Raw genomic sequence first — 19,814 nt, 5'->3', positions numbered from 1 at the left:
TTTGTATTAACACAAGCTCTGCGTGTCCAGCAGGGCACTGCGTTAGCCATTGCTTACTTTACAGGACTCCCTCACATCCCCGAGTACTGTCACCTACAAGTTAACAGCCAACCTAGGAAGCAAGCAAGATAAAGTCAGTGGGTCACAAAATGAGTCACAGAGCTGGCACAGCAGGCACCTGATGGTTCTCATGCAAGGTTTTTAACGAGGAGTATTGCAGCAGTTTCACCCTGATGGCCAACTCAGCTCTACCACACCACTCTCTCATTCCCTCTCCTCAAAGGAGCACAGGGAGAAAACAGAATGAAAAAGGCTCAAGGGCTGAGATAACAACAGGATAACTTACCATCATGGGCAAAACAGGCTGAGCAGAAGGAGATCAATGTACTTAACTGCCTTTTACTAACAGATGAGAGCAGAGAGAAACTAAAAGTCAACTCAACACCCCTTCCCTGCCCCCTCCCATATCCTTCTATCTCCTGCCCCCAAAAGGCATAATAGAATGAGGAACGGGGGCTGCAGTCTGTCCCTAATGCTTCACCTCTGTCTTTCTTCCATCACCTTTTAACACTCAGCCTACAACCACCAATGAGAAAGGAACTCTGGCAAACAGATATCTTTACTTACTAAAATGAATCTGTGAACTCTTACAACACCTTAAACTGGCAAACAAACAAACAAACAAAGCACAAGATAATTTTAAGCAAGAGCTTTATTTTAGCTTATATGCTTGTTTGTATTAAAAACAGTTACTTCAAAATCAAATTCACATCAAATTCAGCATATAAATGAAACTGAAGTTATCAGTCAAGACCCTTTTCTGAAAGGAAGGGGTCTGAATTACGGTTTAATAATCTTGTGTGGGAAACAGATAAAACTGGGATGGCAGTAGCAACTCAGAGCTTAAGGGCTGGGGAGTTAAACTGTCCCCAGCTTCAGTACATTTTCAAACACCAGCTGCAAGCTGGGGCAGTTGAACAACTGCTATTCCTACTAATCCAATAAGCGATCATTAAACAAAAAACAACATAAAAAAAGCCCAGTTTAATCTGCTGCTTCACACAAGTGAATGCTCTTCAGTGTTGTTACAGGCACTGCTATTTGTCCCAGAAACCAGAATACTTCTCCTAACAACACATGTTCCTTACAACACCAAAATACAGATTTTCTGAGGACGCTCACAATCAAGCTCAGCAAGCTACATTATATACACTTTACATGTACAATTGTCATTAAAAATGCATGTGTGCAAAATAGAGGGTTTTTAATTAATAACAAAAACCCCATCACATGCTAGATTTCAACTACATCAATATTTAAAAAGAACTGAACAGAATTAACCAATTGCAACGTTCTCATTTGTTAGTAATCTTCCTGCAAGCAACTGCAGACATGCTTGCAATTCCCTCCCTGCTACATTTGACTCTAATAAGCCCCGGGGAGAAGTTGTGCTATAAACCTCACATAGGAAGTACGTGAGAAGTTAACCCTTGTGAAGATGGCATTAAACGCTAGCTCTAGTTAGTTAATGCGAGGTTATTTCAGTAAAATATAAAATTACTCTACTTAGGAAGCAAAATACTTAAGTGGCATCCGATTTACAGCCAGTTAGACAAAGAATACAACTAATGCCTACAACACATACATTAGTCAGAGATTCAAATATATACAAAAATATATTAGAACGTGGCTGAGTTTAACCACAGGCTCATGTAAAAAATGTTGGTTTAAATAGCAGTAGCAAAAAAATAGCTATTATCTCTATCTGCAACAGTACAAAAGGCAAAACCTACATATGAGGTAGCAATGCCAAATTGGAAAAAAACACCCACAAAAAAAAAACCCACTTTGGACAGAGGAGCACTCGCCACATTTTCATAGCATATCTGTCAATACAAATATTTAAATGAGCACTTCAATTGTTTCGAGATTTAATACATTAATTTACAAAAATCTTTATTAAATGAACATTTTTAAAAAATTACTGGAAATGGATTTTAGTTAAAAATTTCTCCCTGTTCCTAAAAAAGTTAGCACGTTTTCAAATCCAAACACTGTACAGCAAAAAACCTGGAAGCTTTTATTATACACACTCGGGAAATGCTATGGTACACGAAGACATATTTTACAAAGATCAGAATAAGCCAACTGTGGTCATTTTATTCTTTTCTGTCAAATACGCACACGCCGCACCTTTTGCTACTCCTGTGCTCACACTGTTAAGACGCCAGATTAGAATTCACCGCTCCCACAGCTCTGCCTTTGTATCATCTACCTTCAGGGGTCTGAGCCCCTGCAGGGGGGCTGGGGCACTGCCAGAGCAGCTCGAGCATCCCTCTCGCCTCAGGGAGGTAGGATGGAGGGAATATTTGTGCCCTCCTTCCCATCTATCCATCCCTCCAGCAGGCGCAGGTCAGGAGGGGTCATTCAGAGCCCTCCTGACCAAAAATCCAACTACCCAGAGCCAGGGGCTGCAGGGCAACAGCACGGAGAGCGTGGGCCCTCCTCAGGGCTGAATCCTCCGCTCACAGATCCGCTGCCCAGAGCCTCTGCTCTCTGCACTCAGACAGCTCAGTCAGACATCTGAAGTTAGATGGTACAAGTAACACCAAAAAAATTCACTGGATGGAACTCCTGTATTTATTGTATTAAGAAAATAACATATTTTACATCACAGTGCTTAATTAATGCAATAAAAAAAAAATGTAAACTCAGAATTCTAGATAAAATTTAACTTGAAAAATTAGGGCTCCAAGACTTTTTAAAATTCACAATTTTTTTCTTAAATTGAGGTCATAGACAGTCAGTTCACATAACTCATAAGTATTTAGGATTACTTGTCAATACTTGCTGAAGCACTCCATCGTTTGGTCACATTTAATGTTTAAAGCCTAGATAACAGACAGACCAAGTGCAAAGGTGAGAGGTATATTTTAATTTGCAGATCAGGTATGTGGAGTGCTCTAGTAGATGTAAGGAAATATGCGGTATGGTACACGCTGACAATACCTTTCCCATGCCAAACCATACTTTTTCTTACAGTGATGTTCATCACGAGCTTCTCGATGAACAAGCAAGCAGATGAAATAAATCACATAGAAATATGGCAAAATGTGATTGAAACCTGTAAAATAAAGGGCGAAACATCAATTCTAAGGCATGAACAATTCTGAAAATTTTAGCTGTTAACAGCAGGTGGTGACATGAACTTAAGAGACTGAAGCACCTTCTGCTCAAAATAAAACATCTAATATTCAACAGGACAGCATGCATTCAATGTGACGTTTACGTGTGAATGGGAACATCCCTTTATCCTCCCCAAATAAGCTCTATTTCAGTCTCAAAACCCACTGACTTCACTATGTATACAAACCTGGCACACGTTGAAGCTCTTTGGCTACCAAAACCACAGCAGTATTTAAGTCTCCGCAGCTCTGAGCTGCCCCACAAACTACACAGGGATTTCTGTTTTGGGTGTGAATGGTAACTACTTCTGCTTGGAGTGCACCACTTACCTGATCCCCTCCCACTCCCACCAGGTGGCTACAAAGAGAGGATTCATGTTCCTCATTTTTATGCAGGAATCCTCTTCTAAGATACTGCCTACAAGTGTTTTTGCTTACCAATATTGTCTACTTTCAATTTTAAATCCAAAATCCCTACACATACGCTTCAACACCTGGTCTCTGCTGATACTCAGGGCCTTAACTACTTGGTCAAAGACCCACTCTGCCACAATTCAATATGTCCCACAGCCTGCAGAAGCCAAACTGTGCCATGGGGTTGAGTAGTTCTGCCTCGGAACATCTGCCATGCTCATTTGTGTGCCTGTATCGAAAGGAAACTCCTTCAGGCAAGAGAGGTGCCTAAAGCCATTTTTCTATCTTGCATGAATTTTCTAGCTTTATAGGAACAGCCTTTGAAAACATTACAGCACCGGTAGTAGCCTTAAAATGAAAAGGTAAGGAAGAACTTGTTAGCAAACAAGTCCCACTGTTACTAAACGATAAAGCGTTAGAAATAAATATCAAGTCTATGTTAAGATGCAGGGGATCAGATTTAAGAGAAAATAGGTGTCACATCAAGCTTGCAACTCAGAAATTTGCCATTAATTGAATCAAACCTTTTATCACCCCACTTATTACTTTATACATTTCAAACTGAGTCAGGTGCCCAAATGTACAACCATTTCAGATAGAATCTCCTTTTGGTTTAGGAACTTACCACAGGGTAGGGACCACGCAAGTGCCATGATGATATCACCAAGGTAATTGGGGTGACGAACAAACCCCCACCAACCTGTGACAAGAAGCCCTTTTCCAGTCGCAGTGGGTATAACTTTCAGATCTGTGAATGGAGCATTGCAGTCAATACAACAACAGAAATGTGCATGTCACGAGTCCAGAGAAACACTGTGAAGTAATTGAATAAATAAAAGAAATGCACTTACAGGACAATTTGGGATCTGCTGGATTCCTTCGGAAATTGTTTTTCTGAGAATTTGCACTACGGAATATGTAATAACCAATACCTGGAAATAAACAGAATTTATTTTGCATTTTCAGTATTTTCTCCTGCTTTGTGTCCTTCAACAGAAGCTCTCACACGCTCCTTGTCACTCTTACCGTACTGAAATCAATTCTGTTTCTGAGGAAAAGACACTCTCCAGTTCCCAGAGCTCTAACAAGCTAGAGATGCTACTGGAGAACTGTCACACATGCTTTTGCATGTTAATGACTAACCTATGATTTTGGAGAAGCTGCACTTTCACATCTAACTTTCCACTTAGAACTGACTTACAGTTTATTTATGTAGCACTGAGTTTGAAACCCAAGTGAAGTGATGTGTCGCAATAGACAGCTCTACTAGCAGCCCTGTTCTTTGAGGTGCCTACTCTATTGACCCAATGCCTATTTCATAAACTCACTAACTCACTACAAGTATACAACATTAAATGAACCAGACAATGATCTGAAGAGACTACTGTACTGTTACCATCAGTAGCAACAACATTTACTGTAACTTACAGTTCAGAATAGTAATTGCAGCTGCAACCGGCCAAGAAATTGCAATAGGGTGTCCAACTAAATAGAAGGCCTGTAGGCTGTAGACAAATGGAACCCACACCAAATCTCCAAAGGCTAGCATGAATCCAAATCCATCATGGGTAATGTCCATTGTAGTCAAAACAGCTTCCTAGAAATGAGGAAGGAATTAAGAATTTACAAAGCTTCATTATTTAAACAACGTGGTTAGAAATAGTTTCAGGTTAATACAGGGCTGAAGACTATATCGTACCTCATTCCAAAGAGCATCCACCACATATAGAAGCTGAAAGCTGTTCACGAGTATCATTGACAGCGATGGCATACTTTGATTGTGTATCTTCATCTCAGCCAAGAGCATTGCCAAGTTTATGACAACCTAATTAAAAACATATTAATTATACATTTTCCTTGAACAAGTTTTTTTTTCTATTATGCTATGGGACATTTTAATAAGGGTGGTTTTGACCGATATTTAAGATTTAAAAAACTCCTGTTCCATGAACGAGTTTGTACTAACTACTTTTCCAAAGCTGTAGCATCAGCATATTCATACTCTCAGAGGGTTTTTCATTCCCCGCAAAGCAAACCAAGCTACAGTGCAGGAGTTGTTCTAAGGCAAACAAAAAATGATCCTTAAAAATTTATCAAAATTTTGTTATTTTTGTATCAAAAAACTGTATTTTCTTTTTCTGTTTTTAAATACTTATTGTATCCTTAGCACCAATCACTGAAGAAAATGTAAAGTAGCTCAGCTTATTGACTCACCCAGCCAATTAATCCTGGACGTAACTCACAGAAGTATTTGAGGTCAAAACTGCCAATACGAGGGTTCAATTCGTGTCCAGTAAAGAAGTCATAAACAAGATATCCTGCAAGATGAGACACACACCTTGTCAGTACTATTATTCTTTTCACCCATCACTACATTCCCTATAAGGCACTTGCTACTCCCTATTAAAATTCTCTCATTATAGATGAAAAAGCATTAAGTTTGGGAGGAGATGGCAAAGAAGGAAATGCCTTGACTTCTAGATAGCCTGTGCTGAGTTATCAACTAAAAAGCAGTGTGCAGAACAGCTGCAAAATGTCACTGAGCCACTTAAAGACTGCACTGAAGAAAGAAAAAAAATATTTATAATCATTAATTCCCTTCACACACATACATGTTGCACTGACAAAAGAACTAAGAATACTTGAACACTTCATTCCAACATACTAAACCTTCTGTCTATGAACTCCCTAAGTTACTCTGTGATCCTTTTCTAAGCGCGTTGTTTAATGTTTAGTGCTACCTGACTTCTCAATATCCACTGTCCTACAAAGGTGTGCATATAACTGACAACTTCCAGATTTGCAGTTTGATGACTGAATCAAAACTGCCTTTTAAAAGCTCAACCAACCAGATACACAAGTGTGCAGTAAAAGAAATGCTACCTTTGAAATGCTGGTTTGCTTTTGTTTTATCTTGTCTTTTCCTCTTAAGTTAACTGCCTTTATCTCAACCCATGAGTTTTCTTCCAATTTTCTCTCCCATCCTACTGGAGGAATACAACCCTACTGGCTGTGTGGCATTTAGCTGCCTACTGGGGTTTAATCTATGCTAGATAACCCAAAGAGAATGTTAAGCATTTTTACAGTATCTGTGTGTGAACAAAAAATGCCATTCAACTTGCAACATTACTTTTATATTTGGAGAAAGTAAAAGTCAAGGTATAACAACCTGCCTTAAATCTAACCTAATTCATAAACATGAAACTGTAGCAAATAGCTGTAAATAAATTATCCAAAATAATTATAACTCACCAGAATTTCCACCTGGCGCTAGGTCTTCCTCAGGTGCCTTCAAGGATCGAATGTACAAATAGATGCTCAATGCCATAGAAAAAGCTGCAGCTGACACTGCAAACTGCACGAAGTGATCATACAAATAATGAAGTTCGAACTGAAAATACAGTAAGGTTCCAATAGCTGCAGCAGTCAAAAGAAAAGCATAAAACCCTAGGGGATGTAGAAAAAAAAAACATATTAGCTAAAACAGAAATACCATTCTTAGAACTTATCCAGTCCAGCCTCCCCACACTTTCCCTTCGAGGGAGGGAAGATTTAGGCTGGATGTCAGGGGAAGTTCTTTACCAAGAGAGCAGTGAGGTGCCAGCACAGCTGCCCAGAGAGGTTGTGGATGCCCCATCCCTGTGGGTATTCAAGGCCAGGTTGGATGGGGCCCTGGGCAGTCTGGTCTAGTATTAGACCAGACCCCCGCAGCAAGGGAGGTTGGAGCTTGATGATCCTTGAGGTCCCTTTCAACCCAAGCCATCCTATGATCTATATTCCTACAATTTGTTCCACATCCCATGCTCTGGACTTCAAATTTCTGGGGCACCACAGCGTACCTTAGGTATTCCATCTGTGTTCTGACAATTCCTTTGCTCCTTTTCAAAAAATTAAATAGCAGAATGCTCTGAGCAGTCCTTAACTTTTACAACATAGGATTCGGTTTCAAATCCTCCTTTAACAGTGGACAGTGGCACTACTACTGGATAGTGGCAGAAGATCACAGAAATCCTCTGTGGGACAGCTGAAGAAACACCTTTTCTTCTACAGGTATTTATTTATCCTCGTATTATCTTATACTTTGATACAGCTCCCAGCAATTAAGGCATTAAAAGTGTCAAGTCGAAATCTGAGCACAAAAGTTTTGTACTTTGACTTGTGCAGCCCACCTGCTCAGCAGAGCCACCGAGATCAGGTTGCCCAGGACCACAGCCAGACAGATAACTTTTGAAGATCTCCAGAGATGGAAATTCCTCCACCTCTCTGGCAACCAGTCTCAGTGCCCAGTCATTCTCACAGTTCAGAAGTGTTTCCTGATGTTCAAACAAAATGTCCTGTCTTTCAGTGCCCTCTGCATGTTGCCCTGTCACTAGTCATCTTCCTTTTCTCAAAGAGGTTTCCAAAGTTATTTTGAATTAGCTTCTGAAGAAGCAAGAAAATGGCTTTCTGGAACCATCCAAACCACATGGCTTCTTTCCTTCCTTTAGTAAAAACTGAAAAATAAATGCAGGACTACACCACTACTACATAGGGAAGTAAAAAAACCAGAAGTTTTCAGGCAGCATAAATATGATCCACTGCTTCTGCAGATACCTAGTCTAACTGCAGAGCGCGTCCTTTTTCATTTGTTATCTTTACTTTGTGGTTCTGAATACCACAAATCTGGTAGGTGTACTGAACTTCTGAATGAGCAATTGCAACACGCTTACCATTGATCCGGTACTGCAGCTTCCTTCCATTTGAAAGAGGCAGGCCTTCCACAACCTAGGGAGGAGAAAGTCCTAAAGTTTCAATTAAATACTATCTAAGTAAAATAAAAAACATTCTTCCTAACGAGCATCAAGCAAACAGAAGCTTCACTGATGTTAAATGTGTAAGAATAGAACAGCCTGATGGACTAATTCTAGTATTCTTTCAGAACCTGCCAGTATCCCTTACGTCACAAAAAGAGCATAGTAGACCATTTACTTGACCAGTACAGCTAGGATAAATAGTAGCAACTCCCCAGAAATGAAAGTTGCACTGTAAAGCAAGGAATATTTTTTCTACTGGTTATCAGTAGAACACTGGGTATCAAAGAGTCTTCAGGCTTAGAAGTCAGATATCTGAAATTCTTCTAGATTTCTATTAAGCAAATGTTATCCATACTTTGATTTGAGCTCCTATACTGTGCTTTCTGCCTTTTCCACCATAGGGCTATGAAATGCACTGACATTAAATTCTTAAGAAACTGTGTTATTTTAAGCTCACAAAAATCAGCAATAATCAAAGGAATTAATGTACTTTCAACATCACCACACTACAAATACAGCCCTCCTTTCAGTCTGACCCACAAATTAATTATCCACAAAGACCCAATTGCTACTGACCAGCTTACCTTTCCTATTGGCAGTAAGTAAAACAGAGCTTGAAAGAAAAACCACAGAAGAAAGACACCAAACACTTTAGTTTCCCAGAGACTTTCAAGTGCTGGGAGAGGAGGGAAGTTCATAAGGCTGGGGTCATCTTGTTTGCACATTAACAGTAAGTACAATACAGTAGCAGGCAGGAAAAACATCAGCATGAAGGTCCCTGTAAACAGACATCACGCATATTAGAAGATAAACATGGAAAATAAAAAACTCGTTTCATTACCAACAATAAATCTTCATCAGTAGGAAATAAGGTCATTATCTATCCCTGCAGCAAAACAGCAGCAGTCTTCCAGTCACATCATAGGATACAGACATATCTCCCACTCCTACAGAGGGGAATGAAGCAAACTGAAGGACTGCATCTACCACATCTCTTTAAAACTGCCCAAAAAACTGTATAAAGAATACTTCAGTTTTGAGTTGGAAGCACCCAGCTCTTGAAAACATACCAGTTTTGCCAGCTATTTCCAACTAGAATTTAAGCAACATTTAAATCTCGCTGTGCAAGATCTCCACTGTATTACACAGGAGAACCATACGCAATAGGGCTTTTCTTTGACAACATCATTACAGACTATTCGATGCACCAACATGGTTCTGGAGTCCAAAAGCAGGCTCCACAAAGAGGAAAAATAGTTCTTCACGAGAGTACAGTCAATAATTATAATATGAACATTTTATGAACTGTTACCAAAATCGTATCATAGAATCATAGAATGGCCTGAGTTGAAAAGGACCACAGTGATCATCTAATTTCAACCCCCTGGTATGTGCAGGGTCGCCAACCAGCAGACCAGGCTGCCCAGAGCCACATCCAGCCTGGCCTTGAATGCCCCCAGGGATGGGGCATCCACCACCTCCTTGGGCAACCCGTTCCAGTGCATCACCACCATCTGTATGAAAAATCTTCCCCCTAATATCTAACCTAAACCTCCCCTGTGTCAGTTTAAGACCATTCCCCCTTGTCCTATCACTATCCATCCTCGTAAACAGCCATTCCCCCTCCTGTTTATACTCTCTGTTCAAGTACTGGAAGGCTGCAATGAGGTCTCCTCAGAGCCTTCTCTTTTCCTAGCTGAACAGCCCCAGTTCCCTCAACCTTTCCTCATAGGAGAGATGCTCCAGCCCTCTGATCATCTTAGTGGCCCTCCTCTGGACCCGCTCTAAGATATGCACACATACCAAATCTTCCACCAAACTCTAGCTCCTTTGTTTTTGACGATGGTTTCTCCGGAGTTTTTATTGCCTCAAAAATCTTTTTCTCTGCATAGATCTCTTCTTTTTTCTTTTCTTCTCTTCTTGAACGCAAGCTGTATTGATCAAGCACACGCTCCATTTCCACGTCTGGTTTCAATTTTTGTTGCTAATGAAGAAAAAGCATTTAGAAAGAAAATACAAAACCCTAGTCATTTTAATTTATTTTGCTGTAATAGTTTAGGACGTTATTCACTTTTAAAAATCAACAACCGTATGTGTTCTACTCCTACACAGCTCTTAAACCTATACATTTAAATGAAGGCTCTCCAAAAACCACTAGAACACAAGTAACAAGTGAAGGCCTGATGGAAAACAAACAAGAAAAATCTACATCACGCAGCTCTAATCAGCTCTCTACCTTCTAACAGCTTCTCTCCCCTGAACTCAAGTCAGCTGAACAGCAAATGTATTTTCTATGTTGCATTCTAATTCCTCCTTGATTACTGTCTTGCCTGTTCCTAGTGATTTCTGAGAGAGCTAAGGGAAAACACAACACAACTAGGATATACAACCATATTCTCTGTTGTCATACCTCCAAGAGTTTGCTGGATGTGTCATTTCTTTCCGTACTGTCAGGTTCACCATTGTACCTTCTGGTGTTGTTCTCACTTGGTTTCTGGTTTAAAAAAAACCATAGTTTTATCTTTCTGAAAATACTATCCCCATTAAGTGTGAGTATATAATGAATAACTAAAAACACTAACAAACTAATTTATTCCAACTGCAGCTGTTCTGGCCTTCTCCGCCTGAAAATAAGTGGGTTCAAAACCCTAAGTATGCACAGTTTCAGCTCAAAAAGAAGGGTGGAAAACCCATTCAAAATAGGGGAAAAAAAACCTTCTTTTCCTTAAATTAAACAGTGAAATTAAGAAGTAACATTGAAACTATTCTGTTTTTAACTCATCAGTAGGAAGTGCCAAGTACAAAGTACACGCATATTTAGTAATTCTATTTGTGAAAGCAGAGGAAATTTCAGTGTCCTATATATGACACCACTCTGCAGGACTGTGAAAGTTTAGTTTTCTTTAAACAGCATTATAAGAAATAAATTCTCTTCAAAAAGCAAACAAAAAAACCCACACCCAGAAGATCAATCCTACTCCTCAGTTAAAAGCCAGGAGAAGAGCATAAAAAATATTTTAACCTTTCTGTCCAAAGTTAAGTGTAACTGCTGGCTACAAACTACTTAAAATGAACATACGGTCCACAGGCTATTGGTCGCACAGCTAAAAGCAGTTTGCTACAAAACAGAAACCACAGTAATTTCACAGTGCCAAAGGATGCTTTCAGTAGAAGTGATTTACTAAACTAAGCCCAAGTATTTAATTTGAGAACTTCATAGCATCGCCACATTCAAACAGAACATAAAAATACATTTCAATAATCTCCTCTCAGACTGGCAAGGTACAAAGCCTATTTCCTAAGGAATAAGGTGTTTCTGTGACGCCTTTCTTGCAGCTAATTATGCTGCTGAGGGAATATGAAGTACACCTGGCTCTTCCATTAACAATCCCAGTATGCATTAAAAAGCAACTTCTGGCAAAAAGACAACAAAAAGATGCAACCAAGAACAAACAAAGCAATACCGGTGGAGCTAAGCTGGTTTCCTGAATAATTTTCTTTTTGTCTTCTTTATGCTCTCTGCTATGGGAAGAAGAGCGACGTCTGCCTTTTGCTGGCCGACCAGGAGATCTGGATCGAGATCTGCTTCTACTTCTTCTGGAAGGAGAACTTGAGGAAGACTGGCTTTTCCTCTGCTTGAATGATGACTGTAACTAACAGACAGAGGAGAAAAAAGCAATATCTTACCTTCAACATTCAGAACAGCTTTACAAAATTTGTGGGTTTTTGGGACAGTGTCTCTGGCAGACAGGTTCACACAACCGTCTCTAATTTCTTTACTGATGCTGTACAAAACTGGTCAACAAAGAGCAATTACAGCATACTCATTTTGCAGGTAACACCCAAATAATCCTGCCCCAAGTTCAGCTGAAGACAATTCCTGCTAAAGCTACAGAAATCAGGAAGCTACCAATGTGAGCACCGAGCTCATAAGCCTAACATCCTCTTAAGCATAAGGCTTAAAAGAAAGCCTACCATTTCATTTACTTGGCTTTATCTGTACATCTGGCATGTCAAGGTGCAATGATCTGCAAAAGGCAGTATAGCTCTTATCAACATAAAAAATAAATCAGCTAAATTGTTAAATTAGATGTGAAAACTGGCATCAGAGAATTTCCCTGGAAGCATACATGTTAATTTCTCTGTGAAGTCTGCAATCCTAACCTTGCCATTCAAAATTTACACAACATGACTTTTGTAAGACACAAATGCTTTACTACAAAGGAAGGTAATTTTTCAGCTTGAGTTAGCTGACCTGCGAGCACAAAGTAAACAAACCAGACGGAAGGCAATGAACAAATGTCTGCAGTTCAAGGTAGAAACATTTTGTCCCAAAAGAAAAAGCCAGTCATCTACACCACTGCCAAAAAAGGTAAAATACAGTTCCTATAAATTAATACCAAGCCTCCAATTACCAGCTTTATTACACTACCCAAAACCTTTTTTTTTTTTTAATGGACAATCATGCTGTAGAGCTCCTGAAAGCCAACACTTTTTTCCCCCTAAGCGTAGGGCTGCTTTTTCAACATAAAGAACACAACGGGGCCTCTTTATAAATACAATCAGCATGCTGAATGTGTTATGAAATGTCACATAGGAAAGAGCTATTATTTAGCACCAACCTTTGAAGACAGTCAAGGACTACGCATTTCTAAGATGCATCCTTACCTGTATCACCAAATGAATATGATTTTCTGTTAGAAGTAGTGCTACTCACATGAAGGCATACTCACCCTTATATCACTTTCCTTCAAAGCAAGTTCGGTACCATCTTTGTACTTCACAGTATAAAGATGAGAAGCATCATCATAACTAGTCACTTGCACTTCATAGTACAGGACGCTTCCTGGCCAACGACCCATCACCACCTCGCCATCGGCATACTTCCGGTTTGGCATTTTCCAAAAGCAATACCTAGAAAATAGATTAATTAATAGATATCACAGCTAAATATTAGGCTTAGATCCTGGAAAACTGAATTTTACCAGCATCAGAAGATTTACTCAATATTTGTAGAATATGCTGCCCCTGACCCAGGATGCTGAGGCACAGAGAAAGCCACAACTGCAACTTAATGTTATGCTCTTAAATGTAAAGCCCTGCACAGCACTTTGATAAGAGCCAGATATTAAGCCACTGGCATCTGAAAATAGGTAACCATAGTAAAATATATTCACACCACCTGAAGTTCTGACTCAGATCTCAATATATAGAGGGAGGACGTTTTAAAAGTCCATGGTAAAATGCACATACACTTACATGCTGTCACCATTGGTATGATGAACATCGGAACTCGGAGTAGAAAAAAGCAAGTTTTGTTTCAAAGCATTTTAACTTGTTTGCTGTAAACGTGAAGCCACACAACAGGAGATTGAAACAAATATTTAACTAGATACTTATACATTACACATTAACCAACCTGCAGCAAAAATTTAGCATCTCTGGCAAAAAGAGAAAAACTACTGTTAATATGCAATCAGAGCACCCAGCACAGTAAGGGACAGAGGCAAACCAGGCTGTTCCATCAGCTTTAGCTGGCATTTCCTAACGCTGTTGCTGTTGCATTTTACATGTGTAGTTCTCCAAGACAGAAAGAAGAAAGCAAAAACCTCAGCACAATTGTCCTGAGTGGATTTTATTGCCAGTGTTGCTGCCTGCTTCACAACAGAAGGATCTGGCCATCTCCTTTGCTGTACAGCATTTGAAGGAGTGAAAAGATTAAGCTTAATTATTTAATTTCACTGACACTTGCTAATTAGGAAAATGACCACCTATACAATCTTAAGAGTTCTCCACTAAGCCTGTAGGCACACACTCTTCCAGCTCATCCACCTTTCCCTACATTTTCCTGCCCCAGACTCTTGTTACTTTCTTATTCCATATGAATTTCAACTCATTCAAGCCTTTGTCCTCCTAGTTTAACCCCCCTCAAATCCACACTCCATGTGTGACTTCATGAAATACCACATCCATATTTTCATCCCAAATCCTTCTTTCCTTGCCTGCCTTCAATTCCCTAGGGGCTTTCTGCCTGTTCTGCCCTTCCTCACTGAACTATTTCCAGTTCCTCATCACCACCTTAGGGCTCTAGGTCCGATCCCAGTGCCACATCATCTCGTTGTTCGGTTTGCTCACCCAGAAGTCAGCTCAGTAAGAGATCCATGCCGACTGCTCCTCGACCCCCAGACTCTCTCAGTTCCAGCTTCCTCCTCTTCCAAATACAAAGCTCTACACCTGTATACCAACCCCAACCACAGCTTTTATCAGATGTCCTAACCTGACCTATGCCTTCTTTGCTCTGTAGCTCCTATACCTCAGCCTATTGTTTCTTCTCTCCATCATGAACATATCAGGCACCATCTGTAAACTCAGAGTCCGACCAGGGCTCAGCTACCAGATCCCAGAGCAAAGCTACGAAGAATAGAACCTTTGGTGCTTAACTCCTTTCTAAAAAAGAGAAACACATTTTCACTGTGTTCTTACCAAAGACATGCAATTATTTTTCAAGGTAGAACGACCTTCACCTCCTCCAGCCTTGCTCTCCAATGGGGCAGGAGTTAGAAAATGTGGCTGAAGGAGATGAAACCGAAGAAGTGTTACGTTATTCAGCCTGAGGTAGATGTCAGTGATACGGTCTAATAAGTGCATTTAAGTATGTAAAAATACTATTCTGTGATTTGAAGGCAATTAAGAATATTAGTAACGGGAAGATGTTGTTTTTCCATTTTCCCTTTATTAATAAAACTTCACAACAAGACTTAAGCACTAAACAAAACCTATTACAAGTTACCCTGTCAAAAAACTACCACCTTCTTCTATACTGGTGTACCCCAGTGACAGAGATTGGCAATCCTCATTCCATATATCCCGCTTCAATAAAACCCACACCTTCTAAAGGCAGCCTTCATGTGGTCAGGCAGCAAAATTAACTGCTCAACACACATTCCCGTTAATTTTCAGTGTGGGCATCAGTCTACCATTCATTGCAATCCCATGCAAACTGTTTAAATGAAAAGGGCTTCTAAATACATCTCCAAGTTACCTCAAAATGCAAATTATTTCATACAGGGAATGCTGCACTGTACAGATACGCAGGTGCAAGTATCCTCAATTACTGCTGAAATGAAATTCATAGTATTTTGGAATTATGTATTTCTTTAAGGAGCCTGAGGTTTAAGGAAATGTCTGAGAAGGATTCTGTCTCCTACACCTGGAGACAATTCATGAAGAATTCCCATGAATCTTAAGGTTGTTGAGAGGAAAGTGCTGACTCAACTGCAAACTAAACGATCAGAGAAATGCTGCAGACAAAGCTATCATAGAATCACAGAATATCCCCCCACTGGAAGGGACCCACGAGGACCACTGAATCCAACTCCAGGCTGCACACAGCACCACCCAAACCCTATGTCTGAGAGTGCTGTCCAAACGCTCCCTGAACTCACACTGGGGCAGCGCCCACTACCCTGGGCAGCCATACATCCATTTCTGCTCTTCCTTAAAGACGCTCTCATGAAGTATATAAAAATGTACTGCACTCGAAAATAATAAAGAATAAGATGCAATCAGCTCGTAAGAAATTGCGTGCAAAATCCTAAGAAAAAACCAAAAACACAAAGCTAACGAATCAACACAAGGCTAACGGACTCGCTTCCCTTCAGGCAGCGTTTCACAGGAAAGAGCGAGACCTCACGCAGCGCGCTGTTGACAGGAAGGGAGCCGCTCGAGGGGCGGGGAGGCCGCACGCTCCGCCCTCCCGCTCTCCGGGCCCGGGCCTGGCGCGGGGCCCCCGCCGCAGGGGAAGGGAGGGGCCGCGGTGGGCCCGGCGGAGGCGGGCCGCACCTCCAGGCGGCTCGGCCCAGGGGCGCGGGGCGGCCGCGGCCCGAGCGCGGTGCCGGGGCGGTGCGGCCGGGCGCTCTGGCGGCCGGAACGAAATGAAGAGCGCAGCCCCCGGGTCCACCCCGCGGGAAGGGCCCCACGCGGCCGCCCGCCCACCCATCCCTCCGCTGCCTTAGCGGGGCCTCCGCGGGGCCGCGGTCCGCCGCCGGCGATTGGCCGGAGCGCTGCTCGCCGGGCAGGCCGCGGAGGGGGTGTGTCCCGCTCGGTGCCGGCCCTGGGGCCGCCGATCCCTTACCTGGCGCCCGCCCCCACCGGGACAGGCAGGAGGCGCCTCCGCGGTGCGGCGGGACCCGGCCCCGAGCGCGGTGCTCCTCAGCCGCGGGAACAACCGCCCTGAGCGACGGTTAGGGCCGCGCGACGGTCCGGCCCCCTAGCCCGCCCCTTCCCGGCGCCAAGCGCGCTGATTGGTCGGGATGGGCTGTTTGAATCGCTGCTGGCTCCACGCCATTGGCTGCCGGGCGATGGCGCGGTCCTCGCGCCCGGCGCCGTGCCGCTGACGGGAAGCCCGCCCCCTGACGGCGGCCGATAACGGGCAGGAAGAGCGGGCATTCAGGGCCGCCGCCGCCATGGCAGCGCAGGGTAGGCCTCAGCCCGCCTGCGCCGCGCGGAGCCCGCCGCCGTCCGTAAACAACGAGGGCCTGGGCGGCGGGAGCGCCCCGCTGAGGCGGGGATAGGGGGAGTTTACCTGTGAAATAACTGCCCTGTGCCCAGCGTTCGGATCTCGGGAAAATAGCACATCCTTAATGATTAATAGACAGACTGTTTGTTTGTGTGGCAACTTCAAAGGCCCTCCACGTTGTCTGTGTTGTGACACAGGCTGACAAGACCTGACAAAAAAGGCATCAAAGTGAGGTTAAAGTCTCAGTAAAAACAGAGCCAGGTTAAAGCGCAGAGCTAAATAAGTGCAGTTGGAATGAATTTGTTCTTCAGCTGTACGAAGGCCATCAGCTTTTATCTGGCAGGTATCTAACAACTTGCTATAGGAAAAGCCTGGATGAGAGAGCTGTTGGGCCATTAGGAACTGTTTATTATCAACAGGTTCGCTGGCAGGATAGAAATATGGATACATGGATTGAACCTTCTCAGATCAACTGTTAAATGGAACAAATTTGAAGCCAGTTAGACCATCATCAGCAGCATACTGCCTCTGCACTGCTACAAGACGAGTTTTCCATGTCTGCACAAAGACCTCAGAAGCAGAGAGGTTTGCCCATCACCACAAGGCGTCTTGATCTCACATGAAACTGACTAAAGGGTTCTCCAGCTTTTCATCTTAACAATAAACATTAAGCACTGCAGCATCACGTCTACCTGCAAACACCAAGACAACCCTATTCCCTTCGGATTTGATTCCTTCAAATTCCAACCCTTTGGTTTCACTAAGAAACACAGGAGGGATATGAGAGGTTGTTGCTGCTGCTGGAGAATGTCCCGTGGAGGGCATCTGCCACCTTTCCTTCCCCTGAGTGTCATCCCTAAAACGCTCCTCAGCTGGAGGAGGAAAGAGGAATGAAGAATTTGACATTATTTGCAGGAGTGAAATCTAAATTAACTGTGACTATCAGCTATGAAGGCCTCCATATGCTATGCTTACTCACATGATTCTACTTACGTATGTAGTCCTGGGAAGATGAGATACACCAGCTGGTTTTGGCCAAACAGGGGACCTCTGTCCAAATAATGACAGCAAGACTAGAATTACGTGTCTCAGCTATCGTATTTTCTTTAATTCAATAATTTAATCTATCAAAAGGTGTAAGTCTGGAGGTATCAACAGATGTTAATACATGACTCACAACTCCAAACTGGTGACCGTTTGAGTCCCCTGAATTATTAACCAGGTTATCGCTGCCTGTAATATTATTAACTATTGATATTACTGCACGTGCTGATAATTCAGCTTTATACCTCTGGAAGCTCTTAGATGTATCTATTCCAAATGCTGTATGAAAACTCAGGCCCCACAGTAGAGGCTTCAAGTTAATCAAGTCTGTGGAACTAAGCTCAGGTAGTATCCAAACCTGCCTGCTTTATTCAATGGTCTGAAAACACTTCCTGAAACAAAGTTTTGCTACAAATCCTTTGACCTTTCTTTTTCATTGCTACATAATAGTGTTTACATATACACTGCCTAGCTTGCATTTTTTCATCTTGCACAAAAAGAAAGTGTGTGGCTTACAAAATAAATCCTACCTCCTGAGCATTCTTATCCGGTTGTTAGGGTAGTATGGTTAGGTTGTGGTTGGACTCAATGATCTTTAAGGTTTTTTCCAACCTGAGTGATTCTATGATTCTATGAAATTCAAAGAGCAGAGAATGAACAAAACTTTTAAAATGCAGGTTCTAAAATACAGACCTTCTATCTTGTTGCCAGCCTGAGCAGGTTGAGAAACATTACGATAAATGCCCTCAGTAGAGGCTTCAGAGGCGGGTGGGGTAATTCGCTTCTATTTCCTCTCTTGATTAGCTCTTTGCTTCTGTGGGTTAAAGCACTCATAAGGCTCATTGTATTATTAAAAACCACACCTTACTATAAAAACATGCATTTGTAGGAAAGTATGTACTATATACGTAAATATTTCTATTCATATATATACATACACACACTGTACATATGTGCATATATTATACAGACTACAGAAGTCATATACTTGCTATGTTTCAACTGCTGTTGAAGGACTAAGGTCGATCCATTTTTTAAAAGCTTTTGTGGAAATTAAGCAATGTGAATGTGCACAGGCACTTGGGGGTTTGCTTTGATCAGCTTATGTTGATTGTGGAAGAGGTTTCTCGTTATGTATAAATTTATAGTGCCTCAAATTTGAACTTAAAGCCACACAGAGGAACTGCATGCTCACAAACGGTACGGATGGGAATAAATTAAGCTGGGCATTTGCATTCTGGGAAGTTGTGCAAAATGTTTATCTTCAGAAACAGCTTTTAAAACACGTTCAAAACTATCAACAAGCACTGTGCTCAGCAGTGAGGAGAGGGATACGGACACATGCAAACCAACACCGGCTCTCTAAAGAGAAGCAGAAAAAAAGCACATTGAAACTTTGATCTCACAAACTTCCTCCTTGTATTGTCGGTGAATTTATAAATATGGTTCATTATTGAAGGGAAGTTGATGCAATTCTTGAAGCCATGAGATAAGAGTTTTGGCTACCGTGCCTTCTGTCGGGCTGCTTACCTTCCCATTTTCACAGCATGGCTGTTAAACTACTCCAGCAGTAAGCCCTTGAAACTGTCCACTTCTGAAGGACTGTGAAAAGTATTTATAAGGCATGTCAGAGTTGTGTGCATTGAAGAGTTGTAAATGTTTAATCAGAATGCGATTTTAATTCTAGAATAAGGTAGAAAACTAAGTTACTTAAATATATTCTTAAGGGAACTCTTGGGTTCCAAGACTCTCAAGCAGATTCACAGAAGGCATCTGGCATTTTTATCCACACCCCCTAGTTTTCAGTAAGGCATCACAGAGCAGAAAGCAACTAGGATGTGAGTGATGGTCTTGAGCTGC

General features: G+C 41.8%; 1 protein-coding gene and 1 long non-coding RNA gene across 19 annotated transcripts in view; one reads left to right on the top strand and one right to left on the bottom strand.

Annotated features, from left to right (window-relative positions):
• Positions 1-694: 694 nt before the first annotated feature.
• Positions 695-19,814, bottom strand: part of LBR (lamin B receptor) — a 21,154-nt gene continuing 2,034 nt past the window's right edge. The window contains exons 2-17 of one of the 8 annotated variants that reach the window (XM_046938535.1): positions 19,485-19,556; positions 18,648-18,768; positions 16,977-17,960; positions 13,126-13,306; positions 11,857-12,045; positions 10,803-10,886; positions 10,196-10,376; positions 8,977-9,170; positions 8,309-8,363; positions 6,852-7,046; positions 5,814-5,917; positions 5,299-5,424; positions 5,028-5,196; positions 4,451-4,531; positions 4,225-4,347; positions 695-3,124 (exon numbers count right to left, since the gene is read on the bottom strand). In XM_046938535.1, the coding sequence (XP_046794491.1) occupies positions 2,964-3,124; positions 4,225-4,347; positions 4,451-4,531; positions 5,028-5,196; positions 5,299-5,424; positions 5,814-5,917; positions 6,852-7,046; positions 8,309-8,363; positions 8,977-9,170; positions 10,196-10,376; positions 10,803-10,886; positions 11,857-12,045; positions 13,126-13,306; positions 16,977-17,029 (1,896 nt within the window). In that variant the 5' untranslated portion in view covers positions 17,030-17,960; positions 18,648-18,768; positions 19,485-19,556 and the 3' untranslated portion in view covers positions 695-2,963. 8 annotated transcript variants of the gene reach the window in all.
• LOC101748007 overlaps positions 16,806-19,814 on the top strand; it is a 19,581-nt gene continuing 16,572 nt past the window's right edge. For all 11 annotated transcript variants that reach the window (XR_006938971.1, XR_006938967.1, XR_006938972.1 and 8 more), the window contains exon 1: positions 16,806-18,299. This is a non-coding gene — a long non-coding RNA (uncharacterized LOC101748007). The remainder of the gene's footprint in view (positions 18,300-19,814) is intronic.

Source organism: Gallus gallus, chromosome 3, assembly GCF_016699485.2.
Source record: "Gallus gallus isolate bGalGal1 chromosome 3, bGalGal1.mat.broiler.GRCg7b, whole genome shotgun sequence".
Taxonomy (NCBI): domain Eukaryota; kingdom Metazoa; phylum Chordata; class Aves; order Galliformes; family Phasianidae; genus Gallus; species Gallus gallus.
The sequence above is the reverse complement of the archived record's forward strand: the minus strand, read 5'-3'. Positions and strand labels throughout refer to the sequence as shown.